The sequence below is a fragment of the Leishmania braziliensis genome, chromosome 14 (genome assembly GCF_000002845.2).
Source record: "Leishmania braziliensis MHOM/BR/75/M2904 complete genome, chromosome 14".
Classification (NCBI taxonomy): domain Eukaryota; phylum Euglenozoa; class Kinetoplastea; order Trypanosomatida; family Trypanosomatidae; genus Leishmania; species Leishmania braziliensis.
In genome coordinates, this window is record NC_009306.2 from 527,393 (window position 1) to 543,210 (window position 15,818).

The window sequence follows — 15,818 nt, forward strand, 5'->3', positions numbered from 1 at the left end:
TTGTGATCTGCAGCGACATTGTGTTCGAGCAGCACCAATCATTTTGCCAGAAACATCGCTTCTATCCCCAAAGTGGTGACCACCTTTGCCGACAGCCACGCAGTCCCTGCGGGCGACGCTTGGGATGCAGCTGCGGTTCTTCATTCATTTTTATTCTAACCCTGCACCCTCCCCCTCCTGACCATCTCTCCTCACTTTGACGCTAATCTCACATGCGCTACCTGCCCCCCTCGATAAGTTGCCAGCCCTTTCCTTAGAGGGGTGCAACGCTTTGCGCCTCGTTGCGTTCTCGTTCACTCCCCGTCATCCTGCGTGGCGTTTTTTTTTTTTTTTACAACCACACACGCCCATGAACACATACGCCTTTCCCTTCGCAGTTCACCGTACGCACACACACGCCCATACACTTGTTTGATATCGCTAATGGCCCACTTGCCCCATCGATTGCAGACAACTTCTCATCACCGACAGCTTTTTCAGGGCTCCTCTTAGCTCCATCCCCCACCATCACATTCATTCTCAGTCTTCAGAGACTGCAGTGCCATTTCTCTCCTGTGAATCTCTAACTTCCTCACCGTATGTTGCCTCCTTCACGTGGCATACTTTAGGCCCACCAGCTCATACCCGCAACACTCGCACTGATTCGCTGATCCTTCACAATGCCGATCCAGAAGGTGTACGCCCGCGAGGTGCTCGACTCTCGCGGCAACCCGACCGTGGAGGTCGAGGTGACGACGGAGGTCGGCGTGTTCCGCTCCGCTGTGCCGTCCGGCGCGTCGACTGGCGTGCACGAGGCGTGCGAGCTGCGCGACGGCGACAAAACGGCCTACTGTGGCGCCGGGTGCACGAAGGCAGTGAGGAACGTGAACGAGATCCTTGCGCCGGCGCTTCTGGGCAAGGAGGTGTCGGACCAGACCGGACTCGATAAGCTGATGTGCGAGCTGGACGGGACGAAGAACAAGAGCAAACTCGGCGCGAACGCGATTCTGGGCTGCTCGATGGCGATCAGCAAAGCCGCTGCGGCAGCGGCTGGCGTGCCGCTGTACCAGTACATCGCGCGGCTCGCCGGGACGAAGCAGATTTGCCTGCCTGTGCCGTGCTTCAATGTGATCAACGGTGGCAAGCACGCCGGCAATGCGCTGCCATTTCAGGAGTTCATGATTGCACCGACGAAGGCGATGTCGTTCCGCGAGGCGCTGCGCATGGGCTCGGAGGTGTACCACGCGCTCAAGCTGATCATCAAGAAGAAGTACGGCCAGGACGCTGTGAACGTTGGCGACGAGGGTGGCTTCGCGCCACCGATCAAGCACATCGACGAACCGCTGCCGATCCTGATGGAGGCGATCGAGAAGGCCGGGCACAAGGGCAAGTTTGCAATCTGCATGGACTGCGCCGCGAGCGAGGCGTACGACGCGGACAAGAAGATGTACAACCTGACATTCAAGAACCCCGAGCCGACGTACGTGTCCGCGAAACAGCTGCAGGAGACCTACGAGCGCTGGGTCGCGGAGTACCCGCTGGTGTCCATCGAGGACCCGTTCGCGGAGGACAACTTCGACGAGTTCGCGGCGATCACGAAGGCTCTCACCGGGAAGGCGCAGATCGTCGGTGATGACCTGACGGTGACGAACGTGGATCGCGTGAAGATGGCGATCGAGAAATCTGCGTGCAACTCGCTGCTGCTGAAGATCAACCAGATCGGCACGATCAGCGAATCGATCGCGGCGGCAAAGCTGTGCATGGAGAACGGGTGGTCCGTGATGGTGTCGCACCGCAGCGGCGAGACGGAGGACACGTACATCGCCGACCTGTCCGTGGGCCTTGGCACCGGCCAGATCAAGACCGGCGCGCCGTGCCGCGGCGAGCGCACAGCGAAGCTGAACCAGCTGCTGCGCATCGAGGAGGAGATCGGCTCCGCATCCAAGTACGGCTACTCCGGCTGGGCGTAAGGCGTGCTTCCCGGGCACGTGCCGCCGCCATGCGCAGCTTCTTACCCCCTGCCCTCTCGCCCCTCCACTGCATGCGCGTGCCGCTGGCCTAGCGTGGTGCCATCAAAAACAACGCGAGCAACGTGGTCTCTCTGCTGCCTGGCTGGCGCGCGCGTGTGTGGGCGGGCCCCACGACGTGGTCAGGCCGCTGCAAGGGTGTGCGCGCACACCCCCGTGCACTTTTTGCTCTTCTTTCCATGTAAGCGTGCGAGTGGTGCACCGGCGTTGCTGGTGTGGTGTGGTATGCTGTGCCTGCCCCCCTTCCCCAATGCTCGTCCCCGTGGTGAGGAGATGCTTGTGGGCGTGTGCTTCCGTTGCTGCCTTCTCATGCCTGCGCGCGGCGCGGTGTGCGAGGTCGCCTCCTGGCGATCTTTATTCTCCTTTCTGTGGCGATCAAATCTATTCGAAGTGGACTGCCCCTCACTCGAGCTGCGGGCCAATGTTGGTGCGTGCGGCATGCGGCACTGCGCGCTCCGAGGACTCCAGGCGGCTGTGCCTTGCTCACCGCCTCCTGCTCTCCGCTTTGCGTGCTCTCCCTTGCTGTCTCTCTCTCTCTGGTGCCTGCTTATATCTGTGTGTACCGTGAGAGGCGCTACTCCGCACTCTTCCTCTGTCTTTCCTGCCTGCCTGTCTTGTTGCTTCATGTGTGCGTGGATGCGTGTGCGTGAGTTTGTGTGTGGGCAGTGCGGGCAGCAGAGTATGAGGCTATATATATATATATTTTGAGATGTATAAGGGCATAGGAAATGGAGCAAGTAAGCGAACATCTTGCAGGACACTCTGTCTGAGTTTAGCCGAAAGTGACAGACGCGCCGTGGCTGGCGCCAGGAGAAATTGAGACTTGTTCGGGTGTGTGCCGATGTTTGACGGCGGCGCGACTCCCCCCGTCACTTTCGGCTCTCGCATCTCAGCTCTTCTGTGTGAGTGCGTTCCTCCTTCCCTAGCGCGCTACTGACCCACTGGAGCGGGTTGTCAGCGCAAGGACAACGGAAAGAGTACGGTCCCCTCTTTTCTCCCTCTGTGCCCTGTGTGTGTAGGATGACTGCAGCGTTGTTTTGATAGTGCTCCTCACACCCATCGCGTCTTCAACTCACTCCCCTCCCTCCTCCTTGACCCTCATGTGTCTTCTCGGTTCTCCCTTTACCTCTACAAACTCTAACGACAACCGTGCTGTTTTGTTCTTTCTTGGTGGTGCGCCCGCCTCCATATCCACCCTACCTCTACACACGCACCACCGCGCCTTGGTCACTGTGCTGATATGGGCCTGTGCACACGCGCGTGTGTATGGCCAACTGTCGACTAGCTTCCTCTCTGTCATCCACGCATGTGTGCACCCGTGCCTCTCGCCACTCGTTCTGTACCCTTTGACCCCGTCATTACTCTGAATCGAGAAGGGTGCGAGAGAAATAGTAACAGCGAGTACAGCAAGTGCAAGGGAGGCTCACTGAGGGGTTGGTCTCTCTCTTTTTCTCTTTCCATCTTCAGGTGTTTCTTCTCCACCATTCCCGTCGGACATACATCCATCTTTGGCATCTCCCCGCCTTCCCACCCTCCTCCAGACCCTACTACTACTCACGACAACACGCCGTCCTGCTTGCATTCCTTGAGGAGGTAGGGAGGCCGTGGTCGATCTTTCCTAGCGAGCTCGACTCGTTTTGCTGCCACGCGCTGACTACTTCCATCGCCTGCGTTTTCCAGCCTCTCTTCTCTCTCTCTCTCCGCCGGACGGCGTCACCGCTGACGCGCGCTCATCTCCCTCCTTTTCTGACTGTTTGTTTTATCTCTGTTGTGTTTATTCGCAGCTTAAGGCGCCGCTGTTGCCGGCGCTGCTGCCGCTGCTGCTGCTGTGGAGGTGGCCTTCCCTCTTCTTCAGCACGTTTGTCTGCCCCTGTCGTCAATGTGGCGCTGCTGAGTTGCTTCCGCCCTTTTTGCTCTCGTTTGACGCTCTTGTAGCCTTTTCTTTCTCTCATTTCTGCCCTCCTTATCCCCCTGCGTGTCTGCGCACGCGTGACGCTTCTATTTCGTTATTGTTGGGTGAGGTGCCCACATCTCGCGTACCGGAGCAGGGGTGCAGGAGGGGTGAAGAATATGCCCTAGCGGATCGGACTCGTCATACGCATCCATCTCTGTTTCTTTGTCTCTTGTCTCTCCCTCTTCGACGTTGGCCGGCGTGCGTGTGTGCCGTTAACCGCCCACTTTAAGCTGATTGTGCCCCTTCCTGGCATTCACAGCTGAAGCGACGAGTGACATTGGCCTTATTTCCACAGCGGGTGGAGGTTCCGAGCGCATTGCACAGCGGCACCATGGAGAAGGATATGCTGTCGCTATACCCGAGCCACCTGCAAGAGCGACGGGCCAGCGGTCCTCCTGTGCTGCACGTGAACGTGCTTTGCGGACTATCGAACGAGGATATAACCTCCAGCTCGTTTGTGGCCACCATCGGCCGTTCATCGACTGGCGCGGGCACCCTCAACCGCGTCAACCCTACAAGTAGCATACCGGCGTCTGCGACTGCGTTCGCATCTCGGAGGGCTAGAAATGGCTCGCTGTCGCCGCTGCGCTCGTTCCCCAGCTCGAGCGTGGCGAACGGCACCAGCCCTGTGCAATCCTCCACATTGGCGAAGCCCGTCCTGGACTTGTCGCAGGTGCGCTGCATCCCCATTGACCAGTGGATACCGGACGCACACGTCGTGAACTGTATGGCGCCGGACTGCGGCAACAGCTTCTCCCTCTTTAACCGCAAGCATCACTGCCGTATGTGCGGGCGCGTTTTCTGCTCCTCGTGCTGTAACAATCTCGTCTACATACCGGCCGCCGTTGCGCAGAACGCGGCAAGTAGCTCGACTGATGGGATGGCGATGGGCAGCTGCACGGCGACGAGCTACACGCCAGTGAGCTCTGCTATTACTTCCGAGCTTCAGCAGTTTCACCGCGCGTGCGCGCGTGATGGCAGTGCACCTTCAAACGGGATGCGGCGAGGATCACAGTCACCCATAACATCGGCGCCAGACTTGTTCCCTGCGACAAGCATGACGCTGCATCACGGCTCTCTGGTAGTCTGCGGCGAGGGAAACGGAAATTTACCGTCTAGCGCGCTGAACTCCGTCGTGGCGATGACAACAGCGCCGTCTCCATCGTCTCCGTCCACGCAAACCTCGGTGCCATGCCGTGTGTGTGCCAGCTGCTCCTACGAGGTCCAACTAGTGGTGTCTACTCGCCAGGAAAACGGCGAGCCGCGCCGCCGTAGCCGTGGTGAGCTCAAGATGATTCAACGCGTCCTCCTCGTCAACATCATGACCTTCCTGACGCTACGCGACTTGGCGAATGTGTCGCTTGTCTCGGCCGACTTCTACTTCATGTCCCGCGACAACATCATTTGGTACCAGTACAACATGACGCGGTGGGCGCAGGAGAGCGAGCTGCCACGGCTGTCCTCGCTCAAGTCACACGCTGAGGCGTCTCGAACGCAACAGCAGAAAGGGCTCAGTTGGTATGCCTCTTCCTCTGGTAGTGCAGCCCGCAGCTCTTTGGCAGAAGACATGTTCAACAGTGCACCGGTGATTCAAGATGCAGCGGCGCTCTCGGAGAGCGAGGCGGCGAAGCGTGTCATCTCGCTGCATGCACGGTATAGCTACACCCAGTTCCTCGACTTTGCGCGCCGGCAGGAGATGGCGCGGTGTGAAGGACTGTCGTCATTTTCTCTCGGTGCGCGTATCTTGCTGTCCAGCCCTATTCGTGTGGCGCTGGTGGGGCCGTGTGGTATCGGCAAGACAGCCAGCGTGCGCGCTTTCCTTGGCGAGAAGCTCTCGCAGATGGTGGTGCGGCCGACTATCGGGTTTGAGCGGCGTGCCGTGACGGTGCGGCTGGCCCGTGGCCTCTCCACGGAGGCCGTACTGCACATCTACGACCTCAGCGGCGCTGACCGCTACAGGGAGCTGCGCCGCTTTGTGTGTCGACACTGCCATGCCATCGGTCTGTGCTACGATCCATCGCGGAAAATGACATTGGTGCAGGCAGCGGATATAATGATGGAGCTCGAGGGTGCTCTGGGCCCGCAGTCAGTTGTGGTTTGCGGACTGGTTCGACAACCACCTCGTGCCTCAAGCTCGGGAAGCGTACCACTAGATTGTCACAAGGCAGACCCCACTCACCTCTCCACTACGATGACTGCATTACATCTCTCAACGCTGCCGAAGAGGGAAGGCCAAAGCTTGCAGTCGCTACCTGTCGACCCTGCTGTGCCTGTGTCCACAGGTGCTCTTACAGGCGAGTTGATGCTCGCCACACCTCTGTGCGGCGTTTCTAACGGTACTAAAACACCACTTCAATCCAGCTCCAGCTCTACAAGTACCACGGCTAGGTTGTCTGGTGTTACTGCAGAGAGCAACGGAGACCAGAGCGATGACAGACTACAGGTCAATACTGCGACATCGACGATGGCATTGCTGCGCGCAGTACCACTCAGCAGTACCACGCCTGCGCCTGCGCTGCCGCCATTCACTACCGCCACCTCGTCCAGCGGCTCGCTCGAAGTGTCGGCCGAAGACGCGGTGGGCATAACCGTTCGTGGCCACTCGTCCATCCAGTGCCCGTTGTTACACCCCACCCCGTTCTTCGAGGCTGTTGTGCAGTCCGTGCTGGATCGTCTGGTGGAGGCGACGGTTGCAAGCACGAGCACCATATCCGAGATCAGCGCGGTGCTCGCGATGCAAAGCGGCGGAAGCGGTCGGAGAAACTCCTCGACGTGTTCTGCGGGCTCGCTAAGCGCTGGCAGCGCACCGCGGAGTACGATACAAGCCTCTTCGGTGCGCCGCCGTCCACACGCGTCGCGGGCGATTGTGCAGGACCTGTTGAACCTGACGATGCAGCCCTGTGCCCTGGATATCTTGCTGGATCGGAAGTAGACGCGCGCCACCGAGAGTCCAGACACAGTCGCGGGCTCTCTTCGATTTCTGCTGTCCTCGGCTTTCTGTGAAGGGGTGAAGGATGCGCCCCCCTCCCTCCCTCCACATGCGAGTGCTGCATGTTATGTCCAGAAGCAGCTCACTGTTCTGTCGATGCTTGTTTGGTGATGCTACACTCGTGTACTCGTGCCTGCGTTTACCTCGCTACTTTTCTGTTTCTCTTCCCCCTCGATCGAGACCCCCCCCCCCCCCACCTTCACCTCAAACGTGTGCACTCACGTACGTCCATCAGTGGGCACTGCCCGCCTTCACGAACCAGAAAAGCACCGTTGACTGGGTGCGTGCGTGTGAACAACTTGGCCGGTTTGTACTGAAGTACACCGTGCACACATGCCAAGCGCCACTCTACCTGCTAACTGTATCTCTCTGTGCAGGTCGAGACAGGTACGTCGCTTCAGTTCCTCTGGTGCGCGCGCTCTCCGCCCTCTCTCCCTCTCCCTCCGCACCGCGGGCCTCTCTACCGCCGTCTCCCTGAGTGACCACACGCCTCCTATCCTCCTCCTCTGCCATCCCTCCTCTTCGCCTGTGTGCGTCCAATACCCCCCACCCCGCCACACACATACGTAGCCCACCTACTTGGTCGTGGTTCCCCTACTCACGTGCGCTGCCTCCTTGACCCTTCCCGCCTACCCTAGGCTTTTCTCTTATTCTTGCGCGTGACGCTTCTCTCTCCAGAGCGCGCATGGCCTCTGCTGCTGCGACGGACAAGGACTTCTTGGCCAAGAAGATTGTCTCGGCGGATGGGCCGAAGGGTGGAGAAGTGGTGCACGATGTGTCTCTCGGCGAATGGTGCATCACTCGCATTGAGCCGGAGGAGGAGTCGAACCGGCGACGGTCAGTACTCGAGCGCATTGTCAACGTGGTGCGGGTGTGGATTCGCCACACCATGATCGCCGAGTTCCGAATGCCAGAGGCGGCAGCAGCGCAAGTCGAGGGCCGCATCTTTGCTACCGGTTCCTACCGCTACAACGTGCACACGTCCGGCAGCGATATTGATATGGTGCTGATTGCCCCCAGCCGCATCACTCGCGAGCACTTTTTCAACACCCTGGCGCCACGGCTGAAGGGTGAGCCGTGGGTGACGGAATTGCACTGCATTCGCGAATCTCGCGTGCCGATCATTGCGATGGTGTGCGACGGCATCGACATCGATCTCTCGTTTGGGTCGATCCGCCAGGACCGCGTTCCAGAGGTAATCACGGATGACCTTCTGCAAGGCCTAGACGAGCAGTCCGTACTGAGCTGTAACGCTGTGCGAGTGGCGCACAACATCATGGACCTGGTGCCGAACAAGGCCGTCTTCCGTCAAGCACTGCGCTTTGTAAAGGCGTGGGGCAAGGCGCGGTCCATCTACAGCAACACCTTCGGCTTTCCATCCGGCATCGGCTGGGCCATCCTCACGGCGTTTGTGTGTCAGTGTTATCCGAACCAGAACGCTGCCGGGATGATCACCCGCTTTTTCCGCACGTACCACACGTGGTTTAAACCGAACCCGCACGAGACCGGGACCGAGAACCGCGCCATTTATCTCACCGAGTCAATGCGGGCCCGCACTCACCTTGGCCGCGGCTGGGACCCACGCGAGTCGAAGTCAGATGCCATGGCGCTCTTCCCGGTGCTGACGCCGGCGGTGCCGTACGGGAATACCTGCTACAATGTTACCCTCACCAACCTGCGCCAGCTCTGCGACGAGTTCCAGCGTGGGCACGATCTGCTTAGCAACGACCTCGGCATGAGCGCAGTGGAGGCGGAGGCGAAGTTCGGCCCGTTCGGTGTTTGGTCACGCGTGCTGGAGCCGGCCCCGTTCTTTGGCAAATTCCGGCACTACCTACATATTAAAGTCTCCTGCAGCGATGCGGAGCACTACCAGGCCTATGCCGACGGAGTGGAGTCGCGCATACGTATCCTCTGGGCCGGCAACGCCTCGTCACGTGGCCACACGCTGGAGGACTACCGCCAGCTCCGCCTGCACCTGAACCCGCGCCGATTCGAGGACCCAGAGGAGGTGCAGCTGCGGACACGGCTGGCAAGCAAAGCCAGTGGCGCGGCGGCGGCGAACCACACTCGTGGCAGCGTCGGCTCTCGCACCACTGGGCAGCTTAGTGACAGCGGCAGCACTCTCCGTGGTAGCCCTCCCATGAAGGACAGCACGGTCTCCTTAGGTCAGACTTGGCTTACGGCAAACTACTTCATCGGCATGACCGTCGATACGAAGGTGTCCTCGGCCAAGATTGACCTCGCACCCGCAATCCGCACCTTTCACGCCGTTGTTCGCGAGCTTCGTCAGTACCGCGAGGGCGTCACGAGGCTGCCGGTGATAACGGTGGTGGACATGACGCGGATACCGACCTTCGTTAAGGAAGCAGCAGGGTACGTGGAGGAGACAGAGGTGGCCCAGGAGGCGCAGGCCTCTAGCGAGGTGGAGGAGGTGCGCAACAGCAGCAACAACACTGCCGCGTCTGCACGCACGGCAAAACGTGACGGCACTTCCTTGGCTGCGACGTTGTCATCGACGACGATCACGACGGCGGGCGACTCCACCGGCACGACAGCGAGTGTGACTGACCGCTCGGTGAGCGAGGCAGGTCACAGTCTTTACGACGGCAGCGCAGAGAGCGGTGCGGCGTCGACCATCGACGGCCACGTATGCAAGCGCGCACGGGAGCAGGACGGCACAGATGGCCGCGCTACCGTGGCGGCCAAGGCAGAGGAATCGATAACAGCTGTTGATAGCGGCAACGGTGCGACTAACAGGACACTGGTGGCGGAAAACGACGACGACCTTGAGCAGGCGCTTGGCCTGGACTTTTAGGTGAACGCATGGCGAAAGATTGTATCATGAATCGAAGAGCGTGTAAGAGTAAACCACATGTGCGACTCCTGCGGCTCCAGAGGTGCTGGTGCATCTCATGCGCGAGTAGCCCAAACAAGGGTGAGGCCCAAATGCTCTGCCGGTTCAGCGAGCCAATATGAAGAAGAGGGAGCCTACATTCAAGGTGAGGCGATAAGAGAGGAGGGTTGCTATGCTTGACTGAGTGTTCTGTCGGAGGTGGAGAGGGGTATAGCGACGGAGGTGTAGATGAGGAATTTCGCGAAGACAACGAGACTCACTCGATATCTTTATGCCTGTCCCTGTGACTAGTCGCATCGATGCTGCTTCGGCGACCATGAGGTACGCATACGACTCCTCCTGTTCTGCATAGCCCCCCTGGCACACATATACACACGTTCTACTAGTCTGTAACCCATCCCCGCTTCACCATCTGTGCGCGTGTATGTGCTTGACATCTCTTCTGTGCGTGTGTACCTCTTTCGCAGGACATGTGCGTCGAAAGACCTCCGAATCTCTTCATCTCGCTCACCACCACCACCTCCTCCCCCACTGACGTTTGCCGTCTCCAATCCCTCACAGACACGCCCATACACGACCCAACTACTTGTTCTTTTCTCTTTCCCGTGCATTCCACCACACTTGCGTTCAGGGAGAAGCTGACAGACACCGAGTGCGCTGCTCACATTTGTCTGCACCTTCCCATCACGGCGCATTTGCGTATTCACGAAGAGGCGCGCGTACACGCACACACGCATGATCTTGTCCTCTTTGTGGTCTCTCTCTGTGTGTATGTCCGGCAGTGAAGATGCTGAGCCGAATTTCTGAGCGTTGCACTGCCGTCACCGGCCTTGAGCAGGTGCTGTGCCGTCATGTGTGGAGCGCGGCGTGGCTACGTGATGCCGAGCCGGCGGCGGCCGCCAGTCAGAGCATCGATCTCAGTTGTCTTATGGAGCGCGCGGGCCTTGCCGCGTACGATGTCTTTGCCAGCCTTTACGCTTCACAGCGACACTGGCTGATTCTGGTGGGTTCAGGCAACAACGGAGGTGACGGGTACGTCATCGCGCGGCACGCCCGCGAGGCTGGAAGGAAGGTGACGGTGCTGTCGATGCCTCATAGTAAACCGTTGCCGACGGAGGCGACAAATGCTCAGCATGCGTGGCAGGCGGTTGGAGGCACCGAGACTATGATTAACCCCGGCACGTCGCTGCACCTACCCACCGACGTCGACCTTGTTGTGGACGGCTTGCTTGGCACCGGGATCTCTGGCCCCCCTCGTGAGCACTACGAGGAAGTTATCCGGCACATCAACGCTCTCCCTGTGCCGCGGGTGGCGATCGACATTCCCTCAGGCCTCAACGCCGAAACCGGTGAGGCTGCCGGCGCGTGCGTTAAGGCAGACCACACCGCCACCTTCATCTGCCTGAAGCCTGGACTGCTCACGGGGCAGGCAAGAGACTATGTCGGGCAGCTGCACTACCGCAGCCTCGGGTTGGAAGAGTGGATGATAGCGGCGGAGCGGATGGATGCCGCCTTGTGTCGCCGTGTGGCGCTGGGGGACGTCTACGGGTACTTCAGCACTCGGCGGTCGGCAGTAGCACACAAGGGCAGCTGTGGCAAGGTCGTCCTTATCGGCGGAGATCACGGCTTCGGGGGTGCCATTCTTATGTCGGCGGAGGCCTGCTTGACAATTGGAGCTGGGCTCACCCGCGTGTTGACTCGCCCCGAGTACGTGGCGCCGCTGTTGACGCGCTGCCCGGAGGTGATGGTGACCGCCGTGGAGACGGAGACGAGTGGGCAGCTGGAGCAGCAGATGGTTGAGGCGTTCGAGTGGGCCTCTACGCTGGCGGTTGGGCCTGGGCTTGGCACCGGTGCGTATGGCCAGGCAGCCTTATCCGCTGCCCTGCAACAAGCTGAGATGCATCAGGACAAGACGCTAGTGCTGGACGCGGATGCACTTAACCTCCTCGCAGAGCGTCTTCACAGCAAGGAGATGGGTGCTGCTGTCGGGGCTGGCAAATACCTGCCGGTACTGCCAAACAGCATAATCACCCCACACCCCGGTGAGGCGGCTCGTCTGTTAGCCTGCCGCGTAGCAGATGTGGAGAAGGACCGCCTCGCGGCGGCTCGCCGTCTTGCCGCCATTTTGGGTGGGACTTGCCTCCTCAAGGGCCCTGGCACAGTTGTACACTGTCAAAGCAGCGGGAAGACAGCAATCGTGGATGCCGGCAACGCTGGCATGGCAAGCGGTGGCATGGGTGATGTGCTGACGGGGCTGCTGGCAGGCCTCGCTGCACAGCGAATGATGCACGACACCTTTGACACGACCTGCGCAGCCGCTCTCGTGCACGGGGTCGCTGCAGATATGGTGGCTGCCGAGGATGGGCGTGGCACCCGCGGTATTCGAGCGACCGAGCTGATTCCCCGCATACCCTTCATCGTCAATGCGTCCGTGCCATCTTCTGCTACCCAGCAGCGACCAAGTGGACTGTGAGGCTCACGCGCGAAATGCGAAGGTAGAGAAAAGGGCATGGGTGGATTGTGGGGGAGGGAAGGGGTACATTACTGGCATCTCTTAAAGATTACCGCTTATTTGCTCTAGATCGCTATTGAGCTTCGCTGAGGAAGCAAATAACGTTTTCTCTTCGATTCTCCTCCTCCCCCTCCCCCCCCCTCAGGTGCTGTACCAGTCATAGTCAGCACAGCTCTCTCTATTCAAGTTGATTTCTCAGCGTCTTGTATTTTGCTGGAGAGGATTGCCGATGCGGCCACGGTAAGGTTGATCGTGCCAGTGGTTTGCGTGCAATGTGTGCCACTAAGACCTCCACCTGCTTCCATGACCATACAAACATATACACGCACGCCTCATCGGCATATACATGAATATGCGCATCTCTCTCTCTCTCTCTGTCTGGGGAGGGAGGGGCTCTGTTCTCTTGCGAGGGGTTTGTCGCCGTGGCCACCATCTGCGTCGCCGGGTTTTTCTTTTTTTTTTTTGGCTCGGAGGAAGGCGATCCTTTCAAGCGCTCACTGCTGCTATGCCCGTCGTTTGGCATGCACAAACACCTCCTTCCCCCGGACCCAGTCGCCTGCACGGGCGCCGCCACGTCTTTCGGGCTGCTGACGCGAGGGCCTTCTTGCTCTTCTCAGGTCACACACTTCTCTTCTCCCCTTTTTTCTTTGACCTACACGTAAGAAGTGCAACACGCACGTCCGCCACTGACGCATACGCATGCATCGAGGCCGTGAGGACTGTGCAGCCGGCGTCGATGACCGGCGTGCAGCCTGCCAGGCAGGTGTCGCTCCTGATGATGTAGCGCCTTCGTCGTCGCCCGAGAAAAGCGGCAACGGGGGCGCTAGCCCATGCAAGAAAGGTCGCAAACTTCGTCTACCCCCACTGGACACTCAGCGAACTGAGCACTCGTTGATGTCGGCGACGCACCAGGCGGATGACCATCTCACGCCAGCGCAGCCATGGGCGCGCGAGCTCGACTTCTGCGACCACGCCTATACTTCCCATACTGTCTTTATCCTGCTCAGCATTCTCATGTCCATCTTACTCCTGTTGCGGTACTACTGCTACCCTGACCTGAGTCTGGTGGCAAAGGTAAAGGTTGGCTTCTCCGCTGCCACTTTTGTCTTTATCGGCTTTGGTGCTGTGCACCTTCCCGACTCCCTGATGGTGCGACCCCACCCGGCTGTGTGGCGCGCCGTTCTGGCAGTAGGTGTGCTCTATCTGGTGTTCCTCACCTTCATGATCTTTCAGGACCTGGCGACGGTGCGGCAGATCATGGGTTACTACGACCCTTCCCTGCTGCACCAGCTGCCGGAGCGCACCTACGCGCAGGACTGCCGCTTGAGCACCAATGAGGATCCCTGGTTTTTCGTCCACACGTCCTTCGACGTCTTCCTCCTCGCTCACTCGCTCGGCTACGTAGTCAAGATGCTCATACTGCGGGACTGGCGCATGGTGACGGCCGTGTCGCTCGGCTTCGAGGTGGTGGAGGTGACTTTTCAGCATGTGCTGCCGAACTTCCGAGAGTGCTGGTGGGATCACATTATACTGGATGTGCTGATCTGCAACGCTGGCGGGATGCTAATGGGAATGTGGCTGCTGCGGCAGTTGAACGCCAAGCAGTACAAGTGGATCGCTCTCAAGGAGATCCCGACCGTAAAGGGAAAGGCAAAACGACTGCTTGGGCAGCTGGGGCCACGCAGCTTTGAGCGCTACAACTGGAACGTTTTTCAGAGCCCGACCCGCTTCTTCCAAGTCGCCAGCATCCTGTTGCTGATGCTGCTTCAGGAACTGAACTGCTTTACGATGAAGGCAATCCTGCAGATGAAGCCGACTCACCACCTCGTGGTGGGTCGGCTGGCCCTGTGGTCGTTGCTCGCCACTTCGTCCCTGCGTGAGCTGTACGAGTTTATGACGAATCAGTCTATCAAGCACATCGGCACGACGGCGTGGGTGGCGGTACTCGGCATGGCGATGGAGACCATATGGATCACGAAGATGGCCATCGAGGGGCAGTACTTCCAAGAGGCGCTCATGCCTACTCACGTGGCGGTGCCATGGATGGCCGCCCTCGTTGCGTCTGGCATTTGGCTGCTCTTGTACTTTGGTGTCTTGTCGCTGGAGCAGCGCAACCGCCGTCGCGGTGCGGCGTACATGCTGGTGAACCTCTTCTTCTACGCGGCTGCTGTGTGTGTGTTGGCACTGTTTCTGATGGGTCTGCCCGACCTGCAGATTGGCCGGCAGGCATTCGAGTCGGCGATGGCGCCGTACGAGCGGTACATGTTCTTCTGGCGGGGGCGCTGAAGGAAGGAGGGGGGGGGGGAGAAGAGAAAAAGAGAAGACGGAAATGGAGGAGGAAGAATGGGCAGCCGACATGCAGTCTGTGTAGTGGGTTCGTGTGTGGGGATGTGCTGGACCATGCAGATTGCTCAGGCGTCTGTGTCGCCTTTCCTCGCCCCACGCTCTTCCTCACATCTGGTTCTTCCGCTGCTGTCTCTTATGTATATTTTCTCGTTACTTCTACTTTACCTCCTGACTGATGCTGACCACCTCACCGTGCGTGGTATCTCAGGGCCCAGTGCCCTACTCGCTCTGGGGAAGCCACTCAGCCTGCAGCAGCCCGTCCTGGGGTATTCGGCTGTGCGAGCTGTTGGTGCTGGCGGACAGGCCTGGGCTGGCGCTGTGCCGAGGAGACGGGCGGTCGTGAGGGTGTTTGTGCTCGCTCACTACGAGCCGTGTCGACCGTTCAGCGCATATGCGCATGCGTCTACTGTTTTTACTCGCTAGCTGCCTTGGGCGTCGTGCTGGGCCTGGCCTGCGCTGTATGCCGAGTGAGATCGCCGTGGGGCTGAACGGCGCCAAGCGGTGCTAGCTGGCCCGGCTCCTTGACGTAGCCGCCGTGCGACAGAGCTGCGTAGGTGCGCTGTGGTTGTGTAGGCGTCGGCTTGGCGGCTTGTGCGTGGTGGAATAGTGGGCACGGCGAGAGTAAAAATTGTTCGTTGTTTCTGCAGGGGCCCGGCTTATTCATCTTCACATTAGCGGCTGATTTGAGCACAGCTACCCCATTGCATGCGCGTGCTTTTTTTGTTTTTGTAGGTTTGCTGTCCTCCCCTCGCTTCTTTGCCGCAACGCTCATACACACTGACCTCTGCACACGGGAGAAGGACGAAATAGGCGAAGGTGTCCTCACGTTTTCCTTGGAGCGGATGGGGTGCAGTCATATGTGCATGTGTGGACACCCGTAAGCATAGTGGTGCGAGCACTCGACACTCTGATCATCGTGACAGTCTTTTGGGGATGGCGAGGGTGAACATGTGAAGCTGACGCCATCCTCTCCGCCGAGGATAGTCACGTTGGGGTGGTAGCACCAAAGCAGAAGTCACACCGGGCAGGAGGCGACATGCTGCGACTTGATTGCCCGTGTCTCCGCCAATTGTCTGCTCGTTGCGCTGCACAGCCCTTCTCATCGCTCCGCTTTCCACCTTTCGTTCTCGTTTTTATGCCGCTCGACTCTCCACCAA

At 59.3% G+C, this 15,818-nt stretch overlaps 5 protein-coding genes across 5 annotated transcripts; all 5 read left to right on the forward strand.

Moving 5' to 3' along the window:
• Window positions 1-659: 659 nt before the first annotated feature.
• On the forward strand, window positions 660-1,949 carry ENOL (enolase; the record flags this gene model as incomplete). The annotated part of the gene is made up of 1 exon (XM_001563369.1): window positions 660-1,949. The coding sequence occupies one exon, from the start codon at window positions 660-662 to the stop codon at window positions 1,947-1,949; it is 1,290 nt and encodes a 429-aa protein (XP_001563419.1).
• Window positions 1,950-4,291: 2,342 nt separating this feature from the next.
• Window positions 4,292-6,892, forward strand: LBRM_14_1340 (putative ras-like small GTPases; the record flags this gene model as incomplete). Its single annotated transcript, XM_001563370.1, has 1 exon — window positions 4,292-6,892. One exon carries the CDS (start codon window positions 4,292-4,294, stop codon window positions 6,890-6,892), a length of 2,601 nt encoding a protein of 866 aa, XP_001563420.1.
• Window positions 6,893-7,634: 742 nt separating this feature from the next.
• Window positions 7,635-9,764, forward strand: LBRM_14_1350 (putative polynucleotide adenylyltransferase; the record flags this gene model as incomplete). The annotated part of the gene is made up of 1 exon (XM_001563371.1): window positions 7,635-9,764. One exon carries the CDS (start codon window positions 7,635-7,637, stop codon window positions 9,762-9,764), a length of 2,130 nt encoding a protein of 709 aa, XP_001563421.1.
• Window positions 9,765-10,590: 826 nt separating this feature from the next.
• LBRM_14_1360 (conserved hypothetical protein) lies at window positions 10,591-12,276 on the forward strand (the record flags this gene model as incomplete). The annotated part of the gene is made up of 1 exon (XM_001563372.1): window positions 10,591-12,276. The coding sequence occupies one exon, from the start codon at window positions 10,591-10,593 to the stop codon at window positions 12,274-12,276; it is 1,686 nt and encodes a 561-aa protein (XP_001563422.1).
• A 933-nt stretch (window positions 12,277-13,209) lies between these two features.
• LBRM_14_1370 (putative phosphatidylserine synthase) lies at window positions 13,210-14,601 on the forward strand (the record flags this gene model as incomplete). The annotated part of the gene is made up of 1 exon (XM_001563373.1): window positions 13,210-14,601. One exon carries the CDS (start codon window positions 13,210-13,212, stop codon window positions 14,599-14,601), a length of 1,392 nt encoding a protein of 463 aa, XP_001563423.1.
• Between the last annotated feature and the right edge of the window lie 1,217 nt (window positions 14,602-15,818).